The sequence below is a fragment of the Parastagonospora nodorum genome, assembly GCF_000146915.1.
Source record: "Parastagonospora nodorum SN15 chromosome Unknown scaffold_14, whole genome shotgun sequence".
Lineage (NCBI taxonomy): Eukaryota > Fungi > Ascomycota > Dothideomycetes > Pleosporales > Phaeosphaeriaceae > Parastagonospora > Parastagonospora nodorum.
This window is the reverse complement of record NW_001884562.1, coordinates 616,502-633,900: the sequence shown is the minus strand read 5'-3', so window position 1 is coordinate 633,900 and position 17,399 is coordinate 616,502. Positions and strand designations below refer to the sequence as shown.

General features: G+C 50.2%; 9 protein-coding genes across 9 annotated transcripts; 5 read left to right on the top strand and 4 right to left on the bottom strand.

Annotated features, from left to right (window-relative positions):
- Window positions 1-768: 768 nt before the first annotated feature.
- On the bottom strand, window positions 769-1,026 carry SNOG_09272 (hypothetical protein; the record flags this gene model as incomplete). The annotated part of the gene is made up of 2 exons (XM_001799518.1): window positions 769-783; window positions 862-1,026. The coding sequence occupies 2 exons, from the start codon at window positions 1,024-1,026 to the stop codon at window positions 769-771; spliced, it is 180 nt and encodes a 59-aa protein (XP_001799570.1).
- Window positions 1,027-1,037: 11 nt separating this feature from the next.
- Window positions 1,038-1,251, bottom strand: SNOG_09271 (hypothetical protein; the record flags this gene model as incomplete). The annotated part of the gene is made up of 2 exons (XM_001799517.1): window positions 1,038-1,162; window positions 1,203-1,251. 2 exons carry the CDS (start codon window positions 1,249-1,251, stop codon window positions 1,038-1,040), a joined length of 174 nt encoding a protein of 57 aa, XP_001799569.1.
- Window positions 1,252-1,999: 748 nt separating this feature from the next.
- Window positions 2,000-3,831, top strand: SNOG_09270 (hypothetical protein; the record flags this gene model as incomplete). Its single annotated transcript, XM_001799516.1, has 5 exons — window positions 2,000-2,089; window positions 2,180-2,895; window positions 3,099-3,134; window positions 3,209-3,774; window positions 3,806-3,831. 5 exons carry the CDS (start codon window positions 2,000-2,002, stop codon window positions 3,829-3,831), a joined length of 1,434 nt encoding a protein of 477 aa, XP_001799568.1.
- Window positions 3,832-5,142: 1,311 nt separating this feature from the next.
- On the top strand, window positions 5,143-6,747 carry SNOG_09268 (hypothetical protein; the record flags this gene model as incomplete). The annotated part of the gene is given in 4 exon segments (XM_001799515.1): window positions 5,143-5,251; window positions 5,290-5,461; window positions 5,516-6,401; window positions 6,421-6,747. 4 exon segments carry the CDS (start codon window positions 5,143-5,145, stop codon window positions 6,745-6,747), a joined length of 1,494 nt encoding a protein of 497 aa, XP_001799567.1.
- Window positions 6,748-7,277: 530 nt separating this feature from the next.
- SNOG_09267 (hypothetical protein) lies at window positions 7,278-8,625 on the top strand (the record flags this gene model as incomplete). The annotated part of the gene is made up of 4 exons (XM_001799514.1): window positions 7,278-7,346; window positions 7,431-7,544; window positions 7,602-8,272; window positions 8,332-8,625. The coding sequence occupies exons 1-4, from the start codon at window positions 7,313-7,315 to the stop codon at window positions 8,623-8,625; spliced, it is 1,113 nt and encodes a 370-aa protein (XP_001799566.1). The 5' UTR covers window positions 7,278-7,312.
- A 1,154-nt stretch (window positions 8,626-9,779) lies between these two features.
- On the top strand, window positions 9,780-10,202 carry SNOG_09266 (hypothetical protein; the record flags this gene model as incomplete). The annotated part of the gene is made up of 2 exons (XM_001799513.1): window positions 9,780-10,080; window positions 10,117-10,202. 2 exons carry the CDS (start codon window positions 9,780-9,782, stop codon window positions 10,200-10,202), a joined length of 387 nt encoding a protein of 128 aa, XP_001799565.1.
- A 1,887-nt stretch (window positions 10,203-12,089) lies between these two features.
- Window positions 12,090-13,290, bottom strand: SNOG_09265 (hypothetical protein; the record flags this gene model as incomplete). The annotated part of the gene is made up of 2 exons (XM_001799512.1): window positions 12,090-12,841; window positions 12,903-13,290. The coding sequence occupies 2 exons, from the start codon at window positions 13,288-13,290 to the stop codon at window positions 12,090-12,092; spliced, it is 1,140 nt and encodes a 379-aa protein (XP_001799564.1).
- Window positions 13,291-13,533: 243 nt separating this feature from the next.
- On the top strand, window positions 13,534-13,741 carry SNOG_09264 (hypothetical protein; the record flags this gene model as incomplete). The annotated part of the gene is made up of 2 exons (XM_001799511.1): window positions 13,534-13,576; window positions 13,638-13,741. The coding sequence occupies 2 exons, from the start codon at window positions 13,534-13,536 to the stop codon at window positions 13,739-13,741; spliced, it is 147 nt and encodes a 48-aa protein (XP_001799563.1).
- Window positions 13,742-14,568: 827 nt separating this feature from the next.
- Window positions 14,569-15,532, bottom strand: SNOG_09263 (hypothetical protein; the record flags this gene model as incomplete). The annotated part of the gene is made up of 2 exons (XM_001799510.1): window positions 14,569-14,860; window positions 14,949-15,532. The coding sequence occupies 2 exons, from the start codon at window positions 15,530-15,532 to the stop codon at window positions 14,569-14,571; spliced, it is 876 nt and encodes a 291-aa protein (XP_001799562.1).
- Between the last annotated feature and the right edge of the window lie 1,867 nt (window positions 15,533-17,399).

The following is a 17,399-nucleotide window of genomic DNA, read 5'->3' as shown; positions in this document are numbered from 1 at the left end:
TCAAAAGTGATGCTAAAAAATTTCATCGATCCAGATGTAGCTTATATTGAGCTGAGAGCAGATGTCCACCGCATCTCTGAATGTTTTAGGCAGTCGCGCCCTTGCTATACCGCCAACTAACGCCTCCATATTGTCGCGCCTCAATTGAAGAGCGGCTCCATGTTTACCCCAACTGTGACTTAAGCATGCGTTATCTGCTCCAGTTATCTGCTGTGGCTCTCGAAGATATACTTGATGCTCACTTATCTCAATGAGCCTATTGGGTAACCTGGTTCCCTTTTCCACAAGGCTCATGATGCTGCAAGCACTCTTCAAGCCACTTCTTGATGGTAAGGAAAGAGTTTTCAGATGCGGTAGAGCTTGGTAGCAAAGGTCGGTGGACTACTTGAGACCATCGAGGTTCGTTGCTGAGAGTCGTGCTAAATGTGTCTAAAACTTTCGTCAGCGTATGGCGTCGTCGACAACCCGCTGTCGGTGAAAAGCAGAACATGCCTGGCGCATAGAAAACCTCCATCGCGATGGGGGAATTCCACATATCTGCCGAAGACCAACAGACGAGAAAGATGTGAAGCCTTTTGTCTTTGTTGTCATTGTTGAGTATCTTAAACCGCAGGTCTAGGGTTGCCCGGACGAATCCTTTGACGGGACAGATTTGAATTGCCTCAAGCATCAATCGACAATCTTTGCACCCTGCGTCTGAGCCAAAGATTGGTCTGGGCATGTGGTAGTGAGGCCTGGGTATTGAGCACATTTGCTTTTGTCCCAAGCCTAGTTCTTTTTGGCCTGCTAGTGCATTGCAGGCGCGTGTAATGATCTAACGGCGGAAGGTGCACTTTGGGATCACTGTGGTCTCATCCGTACCTTTCTGGGTATCATGCAGCGAGTCTGCTTATCAGCTTTCACAGCATCCCCATAGTTTTCGAAGCCATCTGGAGCTGGAGGCCAGGGATAATCGGGCACTTCTTGTGAGCTGTCATACGGGACTTCAGGAACATGAAGCGGTCCTGTGTTGTCGTAGACCTTCATAGGGGTTGGGATTAATTTTCGTCGCTTCCGGCAAGTTCGGTAGATCCTGTACGGTCTTGTTCGGCCTTCTCTGCCTTCGTAGCTGGTCCTTGAATCATGCGAACATTGACATCGTCGATCATAGGATGATTTAAGACTATCAATGGTCATTTGTGTGATATGAAAACCCATCGTACTCATCAGAGAAGCAGCGGGGTCCTCAGCTGTGACTAGGGTGCCAAGCATGAGTGCGGCTGAGTAAGAAGCCACTTGTCGACTTAGCAGCTTTTTTCTGAACCTTGATCTTCTAAGAGAATCGAACCGGTGTTGCTTTGACGCTGTATGTGGGGAGAGATGCTTGTGAGGCGTATGAAGGAACTGTGGAAAGCACGGAGAAGACATGCAGAGCTACACCAATCAGAGACACTTCAGTCATAAATGAGAAGGCGCGGAGAAACGCGCTACCTCACGCCAGTACCCTCTATTCGGACAACATTGCAAGGATGAATACACACAAAGACAAGCTATCATTGTCAGGCCATTAGCACTGAACGTTACAACAGTTGTGTGGCGGTGTCGTCATGGGCCAAGAAATTCCGCTAAGATCTGCACTTAAGCTTTCCTTATTGAGCTAACTGTACAGCCACACTCCAAGCATTCCGCTGGGCTATTTCTGCCAAATCGCGCCGAGTAATCTCGCCGCGTTCCAGAACATCCGGTCCCTTTATAAACACGTATAGAAGTTTTCGTTCAACGTCATTCCTATTACATAGTTTCCACCGGCGCTCTTGGCAGTCTCTTCGAGTGTCTTGAGTATACAAGCCTCAACACGTAACTTTGATGCCGAATAGCCATCGCACTCCTTGGCGTTGACTTCCAGGTCACGCATATAAGTAAGGCGAGCACCCCACACACTGAAAAAGATGTATATCATCGAGTACCTTCATCGGACAGTACAAATTACTCAAATCATACTTGAACGACTTGCTCAAAAATGCCTATCCACCACCCCGGCACCCTCGTCGCCAACGGCAACATCAATCTCACAGACGTCCCCTGGGCACTAACGACACATCTCTTGTCTGTCAGCCACGACCAATTACTTCGCATTACACACCATTCATTTCTCTCTCGTGCAGCAAATGGCACTCTTCCGAAACCTCTAGTAGCACAGTGGCTCGCCAACGACCTCCAGTACCTCAAAATCTACAAAGGCCTAAGCGAACAAACACTTGCCATCGTCCGTCGCACCCAGCCATCAACCACAATCTATGACCCGGAAGACCTTCAAACCCGGCTTGTGGCCTGGCTGGATGCCGCGATCCAAAACGGCACCCGCGAAGAAGCCTTCTTCCAAGAAGTCGCCGAAATCTACAAGATTGACCTCAACATCACCCAAGCAACCAAAAACGAAGGTCTGCATCGCTACGAAAGCCTACTCAACACCTTCACCGCCACCTCCCGGAGTGAATTCCTCCCATGGCTTGAGGGCGCCGTGATGCTCTGGGCGATGGAGAAGGTGTACTACGAAGCGTGGAGTTGGGCGCGGCGACAGGATGCGCAGAGCTCGCCGCGCACGTATGAGAACGATGAGGATGGTGGGGCGATGAGGCGCGAGTTCATTCCGAACTGGTCGAACAGGGACTTTATGATGTTTGTGGAGCAGCTGGAGAGGATTCTGAATGAGGCGGTGAGCTCGGCTGTTAAGGGTGACGATCAGTTGTGGAGGCAGGTTAAGACGAGGACGGATGCGGTGTGGCAGGCGGTGCTGGATGCTGAGGAAGCGTTTTGGCCGGACGTGGACGGCGTTGGTGTGAATGGCGCTGCGAATGGAAGCGCTCTGAATGACGTTAATGGGATCAGGACGTCAGCAGATGTGGACTGCGCAAAGTGCGAGAACATTGGGAATGGCCAGGTACCCATCCAGACGGGCGTTTGAGAGGATTGCTAGTCATGCAATTTTAGCGATTACCTTCGGCAATTAGCATTATATCGAATGTCATATTCATAGCAACTTTCTTGTGCACTTAAAAATTTGACAGGCTTCGATTCCACGTTTTTTTTTAGAAGAGTTTCCATGCTTACTTTCGCAGTCACGATGAAGGTGAAGGTGATACAAACAATGATCTGTGCGCAACCTTACAAAGCGCCCCTCTCCCACCCAGCTAGATCTCTCTCTCCTTTGCTCCACAAAACTACACAGAAGCAACAAGAGTCGCGCGAATATGGAATTTAAGGATCCAACCGCTTCGCTGCTCCTTACAGAGGACTCGATCAACCCCCAGACGAACCGCCTTCCCGCGATCGAAGCGCTGCCGACAGATCTCCTACAGCAGATCTCCGAGGATCTCATCTATACATGCCATCGGAAAGCCGACCCCACGACGCTGACTTATGAGTTCATCTACCCTAATGGCATCTGTCAGCTGCGCGCATCCTCAAAGACCCTGCGAGCCAATTCCGAACGCGCATTTGCCCGCTGCTTCCGCCTCACGTCAGTCCAATTTAATGGGACAGGCCTTTCAAGGCTTGTCGAGTTGTCGCTCTCAGACAAATACGCATCATTGTTACGGATCATCATCTTCCACCCGGCGGCCGACAGTCAGACAATTGCGACTGCGAAGACGACGCCACTGGAGGCCGGAGGAGAAAATATGGCGAAGTTGCGTCACTACGTCACCGAACATGCGCCAGAAACCACGTTCATGATCTTTGCCCTCGCGAGGTTGAAGGGACTATACTCCGTCATCATTGGTCCGATGTTCCAACGTCTGTACCCAGCGAGTGTACGGCAGCGCAGTCTGGCCAGACATCCATCGAGCATGATCTTACCTGCAATCATTGCTAGCAGGGTGCCACTAAAACACATGCTTATGTGGGACCAGACACCGGAGCTCTTCCATGGTGTCAAGCCGCGCATAATGGACAACTTGAGGTATCATACTGGCTGTTTCAAGAATTTGACGACACTCACCTTGATGTTGACTAGCCGCAACGGTGCGTTATCTCAGACAGGAGATCTCGATAAAAAGCATGGCTGACACCTTACAGTTGGAGCAAAGTCCGGGGATGGACTATACCGCTTTCTGAACCACGCGACCAATCTACAGGTCCTGTTTCTTGCACTGGACAAGGCTAGTATCGACGGCATCGCTCCGTCCAGTTCCTCGCCTTCCGTTCTTTTGTGATCCAAGCTGTCGACCTTGCAATTTGGCAAGCTCCAATCTTTAGGTTTCCGCGGATGGGACATGGGTGACAGGGACCTCAGCTCGTTCTTGTTCGCACACAACGCTACCCTCGTAGACTTGTCATTCGTGAGATGCAACTTGTACGGGTCCTGGCGGACTGTCATAAGCTATCTCTATCAGTTTCACGTCATGCGCCAGCTTTTCCTCTGGAATATAAGTGAGGGGGTTTACTTGTTGGAGTTTCCTAGGATCGGTATAGCATCTGTCTCGACGGTCGGCTCGACGGATCCAGATCTGGCGGGTTGGTCTTTGGTCGACAGAGATCCTTTCATGTTCGGCATCCATTTCGATGATCACTGGAAACAATCGATCGAATTTGCTTTCAACAAGATAATGCACAGCACAGTCCAAATCCCGGCCCGCGTTTGATGCTACGGCATGTTATCAGCAGCAAAAGGGTATGACCAGGATCTTGTTGCCGCCCGCACGTTGGTCAGACATCTAACCCGCCATCTACAGGTCGAGAGATGGAATGATGGATCGGGCAAGGGATTCTGAAAGGTAACAGGGACTTTCTTTCTCATTTTCTTTACTGTCACACATGTGGGAGGACTGGAGAAATAGGAGAATTGGAGGGTGATTTGTTAGAGGGGAGAAAAAGGTGCGGAGAGATATGGATTACCCATGGAACCTATTGAGGGGTTTCTGGAAAAGGGTACAAGGATTGGATCTGAGGTTGAGAAGGAACATGTCGTGTGATAACACGCGCAATGCAAATGTCACGGTGGGTGCTCTGGAAGTGGAAAGGGTCTAGCGAATGGGCAAGGGCCCGTGTGCCGTTAGCGCATGCCAAGCTCGTAGCAAAATTGATCCCGGCAAAAGTTCGAAAAACTTCAGAGCTCGACAGCATCGCCAATTGCACCGTAGCTAACCACCAACAACCACAGCAATGGCGCTCGTTCAGACTAACCCGGACGCCTATGTCATCAAGCCCGAGGCTGCAGCGCCTGCTATTGACACCAGCGACTGGCCCCTGCTGCTGAAGAATTACAGCGAATGTATGCGGAAGCTCTCTCTATAGCTCCGTACAGCCCAGCTAACATGCCCGCAGTGCTCGTACGCACATCGCATTACACGCCCATTCCCCAAGGATGCGCGCCGCTGTCGCGAGACATCAAGTCGTACATTAGCTCGGGTGTCATCAACCTCGACAAGCCCTCGAACCCATCTTCTCACGAAGTCGTGTCCTGGGTTAAGCGCATGCTGAGGTACGAACAAAAAAGTTTTGCATCACGTGTCGCGTTTACTAATTAAGTCCACAGAGTCGAGAAGACTGGTCACAGCGGCACCCTCGACCCCAAGGTCACCGGCTGCCTCATCGTCTGCATCGATCGCGCGACCCGTCTCGTCAAGTCCCAGCAGGGAGCTGGAAAGGAGTATGTCTGCGTCATCCGCATGCACGACAAGCTCCCAGGAGGCGAGGCACAGTTTGCGCGCGCCCTCGAGACCCTGACTGGTGCTCTTTTCCAACGACCACCGCTCATTTCGGCCGTCAAGCGCCAACTCCGTATCCGAACCATCCACGAGAGCAAGCTGTACGAGTTCGACAACGAGAGGCAACTCGGTGTGTTTTGGGTGAGCTGCGAGGCGGGAACCTACATCCGTACTCTGTGCGTGCATCTCGGTCTTCTGCTTGGTGTCGGCGCACACATGCAGGAGCTGCGCCGTGTCAGGTCTGGAGCCATGGACGAGACCAAGGACTTGGTCACCCTCCACGACGTTCTCGACGCCCAATGGCTGCACGACAACAACCGTGACGAGTCCTACCTGCGCCACGTCATCTCTCCTCTCGAGAGTCTCCTTACCAGCTACAAGCGTGTTGTCGTCAAGGACAGCTCCGTCAACGCCATCTGCTACGGTGCCAAGCTCATGATCCCGGGTCTTCTGCGATTCGAGAAGGGCATCGAGATCCACGAGGAGATCGTTCTGATGACCACTAAGGGCGAGGCGATTGCACTTGCGTACGCGCAAATGTCGGCTGTTGAGATGTCTTCGTGCGACCACGGAGTCGTTGCAAGGATTAAGCGTGTCATTATGGAGCGCGACCTCTACCCCAGGAGATGGGGTATGGGCCCAGTTGCGACTGAGAAGAAGAAGATGAAGGAGGCCGGCACTCTCGACGTAAGTGTGATATTTTCACTATTAGGTGCATAGCTAACAAGATCAGAAATATGGCCGCCCCAACGAGAAGACCCCCGCCAAGTGGAACACAGAGTACAAGGACTTCAACAGGGTCGAGGGTGAAAGCTCCGCACCTGTTGCCCAAATCACTTCTTCCGCCGAGGCCCCCGCCGTACCAGAGGCTGAAGCCGAGGCCGGCGCAGCCATGGACGTTGACAGCAAGAGCAGCAAGAAGCGCAAGGACCGTGACGAGGACGACGAAACGCCCGAGGAGAAGGCCGAGCGCAAGCGCAAGAAGAAGGAAGAGAAGGCAGCAAAGAAGGCCAAGAAGGAGAAGCGCAAGAGCAAGGCTGCGGACAGCGACTCTGACTAAGCGCCTTTGCGCGTGAAAGGAAAATGTCGTTACTCAGCACAGCTACGTTGTTGAAAACTGTACGAATGCTGTACATGTTCAACAAGCACTCATCGTAGCTCAGTCTTATCTCTGGATACCTTGTCAATGTAACATACGGAAAAAGAGCGTATGGGAATCGGCGTTTTTGGTTGGCATCACGGAGTTCTGGCGCGTCAAAACTTCATCGACAAGGGTGGTCGGTTAAATGTGTAGCTACGTTCTAGTCACGTCGATGCAATTCTCATGTTCAGATACCTTGTCTTGAAAACGAATAACATGGAATATTGCCGACGTTGCGCATTTTTCGCGTGAGTACCAGTGATGCGATTGTTGTGCTCTTGGAATGTTCTCGAAGCTTCGATTTGCGTTGACGTCGATGTCTCCCCACCAAGTTCGCGTGCACGAGCCAGCGGCTTTACCGCTGCAACTGAGCTTGATACCTTAAAGCAACCACCCTTCTTACACACCTCGAAGAACACTCACAAACTTCATACGCGCATACGATATACCCGAGTCACGCTTGTTTTACTAATAATACTTCACAATGGTCAAGGAGACCAAGCTCTACGATTACTTAGGTAAGTTTGCTCTGCATACCCCACCCCACCAAGGCTCTTTGAAGCCTGACACCCCGTACACGCACAGTACTGACAACTCTGCAGGGATATCATCGTCGGCGACGCAAGATGAGATCAAGAAAGCGTACCGAAAAATGGCGCTGAAGTGGCATCCCGACAAGAACAAGGACAACCCACAAGCCTCGGAGAAGTTCAAAGGTAAGTTGGGCGCATAGCCTCGGCACCTCTACGAGTGATACTAACGTGATAATGCAGAATGCTCGCAAGCATATGAAATCCTCTCAGACCCCGAAAAGCGCAAGACGTACGACCAATATGGCCTCGAATTCATACTCCGCGGAGGCGCACCACCGCCAGAACAGGCTGCGGGAGGAAACCCGTTCGAGGGTGCAGGTGGTGGCGGCTACCCCTTCACAAGTGGAGGTGGCATGCCCGGCGGCACACGCTCGTTCCATTTCTCGACTGGTGGTGGCGGTCCGAATGGCTTCCACTTCTCCAGCGCCGATGACATATTTTCCGAGTTTATGCGGGGCAGCGGCATGGGTGGTGGAGGCGACGACGAATTCTTCGGTGGTGGCGGCGGAGGCTTTGGTATGGGCGGTATGCCTGGTGGCATGGGTGGAATGGGAGGAGGAAAAGGCAGAGGCGGCCGCTTTGCAGGCGGCAGGAGAGCACCAGAGCCAGAAGTCACAGTCGTAGAGAAGCCACTGGCTGTGAGCTTAGAGGATCTCTACAGTGGTACAACAAAGAAGTTAAAGATCAAGAGGAAGACATTCGACGCGGAGACTGGACGACAAAGCACACAAGACCGAATATTGGAGGTTCCGATCAAGAAGGGCCTGAAGGCAGGCAGCAAGATCAAGTTCTCAGACGTTGGAGATCAAGTCGAGGGTGGTACTCAGGACTTACATTTCATTGTCTCAGAGGTAAGCTCAATACTCCACCCCGTCAAGTCACAGAGCGAGAAGCTAACAATTGTATTTAGAAAAACCACCCCCTCTTCACCCGCGAAGGCGACGACGTCAAACACATTATCGAACTCGACCTCAAAGAAGCCCTCACAGGCTGGCGCCGAACCGTACAAACAATCGACGGCAAACAACTCAACGTCGGCAGCGGCGGTCCCACCGGCCCTACCTGGACAGAAAAGTACCCGAATCTTGGCATGCCCAAGTCGAAGAAGCCCGCCGAGCGAGGCGACTTCATCATCGGCGTCAACATCAAGTTCCCTACAAGCCTGACACCCGCGCAAAAAGAACAGCTCAAGCAAATTCTATGAGCGCGCTTGTCTTCCCCCTTTCTTCCAGTACATTTTTCTTTCTATGTTTTAGCTTTTTGTGCGACAAAACTTCATAACGCTCTTAGCGAGCGAACGGCGTTGGCGGTGACTTTGGGACCTTGGGAGGTTTTATCTTGCGGTCCATAGCATTTGGTGATTAGCTATTCTGAGAGGAGGCAGAATTAAGGAGAGAAAGTGAAGGTGGAAGTGGAGGTGATGGGGAACGAGGATATAAAATTATGATAGACGAACGTGGAATGAATATATGTTCGTGACAGCTACACCCAAAATGTACTCCTTCGACACTCTCTGTGCTTCACATATGATTGGGGTATTTGCGCGATCTCTGCCGTTAGAAAGATAAGATCTCGTGAAGGCGTGAAGCATAACTTGTTAGAGAATGTTGAAAGAGTAGATTGATGTGGCTTGCGATGACTCCGGAAGAGACTTCGCCGATTCGACAGCCGCAGGTGAGGCAATGGAGGCTGAGTTGCGCCTTCTGCTGCGCATATAGAGTGGCCCACAATCTTTGGCTTCCCAATTCACCAGACACTGAAACGCACGTATCGGACCATGTCAGGATTGCTAGGGGATAGGCCGCCGACATCACTTGGATTCGACCGTCACAAAGAGAAACGAAGGCTCGTTGATGGTCCCATAGACCGTCGTTCCGCAGGAAACAGATCGCACGCTGCCTCCCACGACACGAAAGAAAAGCCTCATAGTCCGTACGTCCTCACAGCTACCGTCCCAAGCGAGGAAAGAACCTCCAGTCCTCTTCCAGGACGCATATTAAACTTGCGACTGACAGAAGCGATACATGTCGAACGTCCGGAGCTTCGTCGTGGTGTACGTTTTGAAGTGGAGGACGCTCTGCAGTCTGTCCAACCCCAGGTTCAAGCATCGCAAGCGACCAAAAGAAGCGTGTAACGACCCAGGAGAGGTTGACCACGGACGATATCGCGCTCATCGAATGCAAAACAAATCGATTAAGCTCATAGCTGATGACTTATTCGGATGGACCCTGCACCCCAAAACACGTTCACCTATGGCGATAGCCATACAGAGAATTGCTTGCCAAAGTTGCTGAAAGAGAATACAGACGCGAACATTGTCTTGAGGAAATTGTCATCCCATTTTGCGCTGCTTATGGAATGTCCATTGACCACAACTTCGGCGCTGCTAAAGCCAATGATGTTACATCTGTCACTCTTGCCAAGGAATCGCGATGGAATTCAGCAGGCGTTATACTCATTGAAAATCAGGGGCAAGAGGTCACGACCAAAATCCTGGATGATAACTTAAATGAAAGATACCGGCAGAATATGTACAAGTCGTATATCCGCGACAAGGGAGTTCGCGCAGATGACGACTGCAAACGTCGCAAAGCTGCTGTTCAGCGCTCAGCTTCCGATATTTCGAATAACTGCGAGAGCAAGAGGGAAGTCTGCCAATGTATTGATTTAAGACAGACTAACACCCCGTGAAAAGATCGAATTGTGGGCAAAAAGAATCGCGGAGTTCCAGGTAATCACATCGACGCCGATCAACTACTCTCAGGCCACTCCAGTAACTAGGTCTGAGACGCTTTATATGGGCTTTCCATGGAACAGAAAAATGTGGCGAATGGAGCGACCGGTCTGCCAATAGAAAGCTCTGGAGAGGACGCGACGACCATCTAGCCGAAGGAAGCGACCATGATCGCCACTGACCAAACCGCACATAACCCAAAAAGAACTCTCAAAATCTGATGAATCATACACCCTCATACGGAATTTCGAAGGCTCTGTCGCCATTGAATTTCAAGGCGCACACATTAAATCTAGAACAGTGAATAGCAACGAGCGGACTTCCAGTTGGAATATGACTGGTTCAAATGCACATCCGTCGCTAGAGTCAGAATCAGTGAGCGTGGGCGATGGCTACGAGCGCCGAGCAAGCCCGTAACTTCTACTCATGGGCGCTAAGCAATTGCGTGGTGAGCCTACAGCCTCCATCAAGATTCTCACTCAAGTCTCTTCAACGGCGTTTCAACTTAACGCAAGTCATTTTCGTTGGGGCGATCAACACCTTGTTCTTCGTACACCCGATGAAAAGCTGCTAGAGGTATGCTCCACACTTGGACAAGGCTCACTATGAATAGTCGATGAGGTTTGCCTCAAGGACCAACAGCTTCCGTCCTTTGTCTGAAAGCGTGTCAAGCTTCAGATCTGCGATCGCCAAAACATCTGGAGATAGTAAAAGATGAGACAGAGAACTTGAGAGCCCTCAATCATCCCCACATTGTGGCACTCATAGGAACTTATGAAGACCAAAGGTGCAACAAGAAACACTTCTACTGTCTGCTGATGAGTCCTGTAGGAGACAACGAGCTACGAGAGTTTCTAGATATACATAGTGAGCAAGATCACTCTTCAGAGGAAAAGAGAATGTGGGGCGACTGACTAGGGCGCTGGCTTGTCTGTCTGGCCTCTGCTCTCGACTACATGCACAGCCAGGACATTCGATACCAAGGTATCAAGCCGTCAAACATCATTCATAGAGGCAACATCATATTATCCAAGGACTTCAGCTCGTCAAACACCTTCGCCGTTGGCCACACCACCTGCACGGATAACCCCTGGCGATCATCATCTATGTACCCCGCACCCGAGTTGACATACCGGTCCTTTACCCTAGAAGGCCTCAGTAGTCACGGTCAGAGTACGGGCATATTCGCCCTAGGCTGCGTGTTCTGCGTAATGCTCGGTGTCTGGCAGGGTCAGTCGTTGACAGACCTCCACAATCATCTGTCGCGCGCGAAAGGCGCAGAAAACAGACCATTCTAATACAGCGAGAAGGCCTCTATGGTCAAGCGAATCCTTCGGCGGCCCAAAATTGTTATCGCACTGTGTATTGCCAATGCTTTTCTCGTATAAGAAAACAAGACCTACTGCTACGGTGACCACCAAGACGATTCTAACTCTTCTTGCTTGGTTCGATTTCGTGTGCGATTGCATCAGTCTGAGAAGAGGCGATTGAAGTTTGATGGGTTCTGAGGATGGTTTAACACCTAGCACTTCTTTGTTATACATTATAAAAGCTTTACAGCCCGATATAGAATCAAGTACCCGGTCTTGATCACGAACATATTGGGGTCTTCGACCTGATATCCAAACCAATCTCCAAGAGTGCCTCTCTGGAAATGAGTGGCTGACGATGCGATGAAGCTTGGGGCGCAGCCCAGAATGGAGACATGATCAACGCCAATGCCGGCTTCGCCAACACGCTTATGTTGCCGGTCTGTGGCAGAGCCACTGCAGCTCAAGTTGTGTCGCTTGTCTTGGTCTATACTCCTCCTATTGAGGATAATGCACTCATCAGATAAACGATTAGCCAACGGAGGTTGGGTGCAATACTGAAAAAGTTGATTGTGTCACCAAAAAGCATAATTACTGCAAAGAGTATAGCGTGAGTAAAGGTATCTAAGTCTTGAGGTGACCTTTCCTTGCTGTTAAGAAGCCTGAAAGAGAGTGTAAAACTAGTCCGATCAAGATTGTGGCACCACTGAATACCTGAACAGCAGTATACCCAGCTTCGGTTCCAATCAGAACTCCACCAATAGGGCTACCAATCAGTAATCCAAAACTTGCAAAGCTGAAGGCCATTCCCATGCGCGTGCCAACTACACTAAGGTCTGGCGAAACCGCGGTAAGCATTACCGGTGTCAATGAGATAGACGCTCCTGAAAAGAATCCATACAACACGCAGAATACAATGGTTCCAGCTGTATCCTTGATTCCAATCCAGACAAATGCAAGAGAGCCTAGAATGAAGGTGACAGGAAGGAAAGATTGTATGGCTCCAATTTTGTCGGCGAGAACATTCGTGATAATACGCCCGAATACTGATCCAGCGCCCATAAAAGCCAGCATATAAGAAGCGAGATCTTCAGAAACGTGTAGGGCTTTGCGTGCGTAAAGGGGAATATAGAAAAAAGGCAAATACATTCCGGTCCAGACTGCGAATAAACCAAGGCAAAAAAGTAGATAGGCGGGCTCCATGATGGCCTTTAAATCGAAAAGCTTGCGTCGGGTAGATGGAAGTGTCCGGGGCTTCATGATAGCGAGGGATATAAGTAAAACGGTGAGGATGGTGAGTCCGAAGATTCGATTCGCCCAGCCGTATCCAATGCTAGTGGTGATCCTACGGAATGCAATAGGCAAAAGCAAGCCTCCTGCACTAGGTTATTAGTAGGTAGTCCAGAAGATCCGTCATCTCAGACTATGGTAACTTACCTACGCTGCCTCCAGCCGATGCAATGCCAGTTGCGGTGGACCGTTTGGTGGTGAAATACTGAGCAACAATCGCCACGCCTGGAGTGAAAAGACATGCGCCGCCAAGACCAACGAGTACACCCAGAGAGAGGAATGTCGAGTAATAATGTTGGGCAAAGCCTGTCAGTATAAATCCCAGCACGTTCAGTAACATGCCGGCTACGATCAGTAGGCGTACGTATCCGAGGTCAAAGACGGGGCCTATAGCGACGCCAACGAAGACCATGAGGAATCCCTGGACAGTGCCGATCCAAGATATAGCTGATTCACTGTAGTTGGAGAGGAAGCCTTGTTTTAAAAAGTCTACCCATGCTCCAAACGACACAGTGAGGCCCCTAGATGTAGCCATGTTAGCATGTATTCTTTCGATTCTTTGGAAAAGACTTACGATGAACTGAAGCAAAGAAAAAAGGCCCCGAGGACCTGAAGCCAAGAAACCAGTCCTCCATCTGGCGGCTCTTGTGAGGGAGGCTCTTGCGCGGAAAGGCCTTGCGAATGAGGTTCTAGTGAGTGAAGAGATACGAAATTCGATGACACTGAGCGTTTTAACTTTAACGTCATATTCTTTTTCACAGGATTGGAGTTATAAGACATGTTGAAGAAGGGTACAGCATTTGTTGGAAGGAGAGACGAAGGTAGGAAGCCTGAAGACGAATGCCACACGTTTTTATATATATCTATGGTAACCCTAGAGAGTGAAACAGAATGCCAAGAAGAAGCATCTCCCCCCGAATATGACCATGTATTCACTTGGACCTACCCGCGGACATGCCGGACTAGTGCTGAGTCAACACTATTAGACTCGATTGTGATGTGATTGCAAGTGCCGGCATTGGAATTACCACAGCCTGAAGCCCAAATAAAGTACTGACGTCGCACTAGTGTAGTAGGTAGAACTTCGGATAAAGAACTGTACATACAGGGGTCACGAAGTTAGTAAGGGGCTGTTTTGTCCAGCTCTCAGAGATCGTGGGGTATCTATAGGCTCTGAAACATCAAAGAGAACAGGCCTTGTAAGCAGCATAAGCACCGGCAAACCGGCGGGAGGTACACGGGCCGTTGCGGCGAAACCTTGGACGTTAACGGCCGGTCTGCATTTGCGATACACTCAGATACTATGGCACGATTGATTAGGAAAATCCCGCATGCCGCTAGGGAAGTGGAGGTTGTCGAGAACCACACTCCCCCCGCCCCCATGATAGGAGTACTAGCGTACTTGGCGTGCAAGAGCCAAATCGGGGGTTGTTGGCCGATTCGATGTTCAGAAAACCCCGGATGTGGCTCTTGCAGGCCAAGTACGCTAGTACTCCGATCATGGGAGGGGAGTGTAGGAATGACCCCTCAACCCTGTCGTATGAAGATCTGGAACAAGATCCCAGAGGCTTAGCAGCAAGATGGCATCAACAATTCACTAGGGCACCATTTTCCACAGATCCAGGTAACACAATGTATCCGGACAATGACCGAGCCCGGACGACGAGATTGTAGCGCATTGATTGTGTCAGTGACACGCACGCAAGTGACGAATGTGCACAGCAGATGAAATGGTTGCGCATGTATTGCATTGAAACAAAGTTACTTTTGACAACACAGACCAGTATGCATGCCTGTCACATATTCACCCTGCTCAAACTTTTCCCATTTCCAGATTTGCTTGCCAACTCACATGCACCGCTTTCAGGATTGCATCGTTAGCCCCATGCAAGTCCAGCGTGGCCATGGCCTTTTCTGTGCTTCCACCAGGAACACACACATCGTCAAGAAGTTCGGACAAAGATTGAGGCATGCGTTGTGCCAGCAGGCTCGCGCCGATGACCGACTGAATGACCAAGGATTTCGCTTGCTTTTCGGGCAATCCTTTCGCAATGGCAGCATCCACTATTGCTTGTGCCATGTAGAATAAATAAGCAGGTCCAGAACTAAATTTGTGTAAGCAGTGATTCGATGGTATGTGCTTGCCCGGGTCGAGGGTGAACATAGATTATTAGAATTATAGAGTTTACTGACCCTGAAACCGAGGCTACAACGTCCAGAAGATCTTCGCAGTTTAGGCATTCAACGCAGGGAGAAACGTTCAGGAAGACCTTCTTGATCTCATTGATCGATCCTGATGTGACGAATTTGTTCGCGAATAGTGCTGTAGCACCTTGGCCTACGGCGACTGGCGTGTTGGGCATCGAACGAATAATTGGGTAATTGGCTGGCAGCCAAGTTTGCAGCTGGGAAATCGTGATTCCAGGACACATTGTCAGAACGACAGGAGGATTGGCCTTGCAAAATGATTCGATCGTGTCGCGGATCTCGGTGCATACGGCCTTGGTGAACTGAGGCTGGGTTCCAATGACCACCAAATGTGCCGTGGCTCCTGGGACCGGGGCCCAAATCCGGGGATCACAATTGTTGGCCGTGACGAGTGCCTCCGGATGCTTCTTCCTAAGGAAGTTGACATGTTCTTCCCGTCTTCCTGTCAGGCTGAGACGGTAAGATCTTGTAAGATTGTGTTGGTTTCTGAGGCCATCGACGATACCAGACGCAAGCGTACCGCACCCAATGATGGTCAACTGAATGATTGGTAGAGAAGGGGTAGTCATAGCTGATAGGATAGGAAGCCTGGTTTAGAAAGTGTCATGAGTGCGTTGAATAGTTTGGCGGTAGCTCGTGTTAAATACTTGCCCCCCTTAGCTTCATGCATGTTCAGAAATGATAAACTTCGAGACCTTGTTGGTACTTGGCTTGTCGGATTGACTTCCCAAGAATGAAGCAATAGTTGCATGCTCCAGATTCACGGCCACATTCCTTTCGTAATGCATCTCGATACAATCTACGATGTCAATCCTGGCTCTACCTCGGAGACACATAGGATCTGCCTTGGACCTACAGGTCAAATTATGGGCCTACTGTGTGACCTGGGCACGGTTAATTCCCCATCTTTAGGGCTTGGCCAATGCACTGGGATTTGGCCTATCATTGCTACCCAATGCTACCTTCTCCCCGGTCCAAAGACGGCTGGCTTGGCGAAGAGTGAACACCTTCGGACTTTCGGACTTGCTAGCAAAGTATAATTCACTATTATTGGACTCCATTCTTGAAACATCGGATCGCTGCGGAACCTATTGTTGAGTGTAGATCATCAATATAACGCAGCGCACTGCGTAAGACGAGCTATAGCAGGGGTTCATGAGAGAAAGCCACGAACTCTGATCAGCAGCTACTCGTCATTGTCTGTGAAACTGATTGGATCGGTCTCTCTTCGAAGTTCCCCTTGCAATGTTTCGCCATATGCACTGTGCTACGGTAGGTTGTTGAGGTCCAGTCACCAGACGCAAAGCCGCATCAAGGACGCTTTTAGCCAGTGTGATTATGTATCGATGTGAAGGCCCGTCGCCAATCTATCTTGTCAGAGGAAAAGACAGAGCGGCAGTGAATCGGCATAAAAATGTCAGATTTATGCAAAATGAATACTCAGCTTGTCGGAACTTGTCGCAACTGGTCGACCGCTATAACCTGGATGGTTACTGCCGTTTGCAGACTGCACTATAGTCTGCTTATATATTTCCCCCGCTACCTCGACTATTGCGTGTGTTTACTTACTAAATGTGGTGTGTTAACTCTAGGTAGTCCAACGCAATCATCCCTCTGACAGTGTTCAACTTCGAAATAGCCAGTCGTGATACATCGGATAAATCTAACCCTGTTCTAAGTCCCTTACCTGGTACCTTATTTGCTGAGTAGAGTCGGTCTCGCATCCCACTCAACAGTTCCTCGCTAGCTGTGATACCCTGTGTTAGCGTGTCGGCATAATTATTTAAACCCGGTAATGTGGTGCCGATGAACGGACCGCTAGTGTGGGGGAAGATGATCTTGTAAAAGATCGTTGGCTGAACAGGGCAAATGCTCACTAGCAGCCGTTGTGCGACCAAGGGTTGCGCGGTACGGGACCGTGCATGTTCCTATCGGGCCGGCACAGGGTTGAGGAATAAGTGAATGTTGGACTTACTAAACGATGGTCCTACTGCGGTTCTGTTCGGATCCCGGGAATGCGTCCGATTAGCTTTCAACTACCGTTCAGTTTGCGAGCACAGTCGGCGACAATCAACTGTGTGGGGCTCGACTGGCGAGAATGTGATGTGATTGATTGCCTCTTCAGGCCTAGCAACTGCCTTTATAGGGTTGACTCTTACTATAATAGGTTAGTGACCTATTTGGAAGTGAAGGATGGAACTGATTGTTCACAAATGTGCAGTTTGGAACTGACGATAAAACTCAATTCAAGACAGAGGCCAATTCGACCGCCGCAATCACACGTAAGCACTTGCACAGGGAGTAAACGAATAGACACAACGGAACGAGTTTCGAGGAATCGTCCGACACAGTTGAGGTGACGACAACCTGTCTCGCACTTTTCTATATAGCTGGTCGCAGAACTCACTTCCCAAATCAGCTATTGCAGTAGACTCT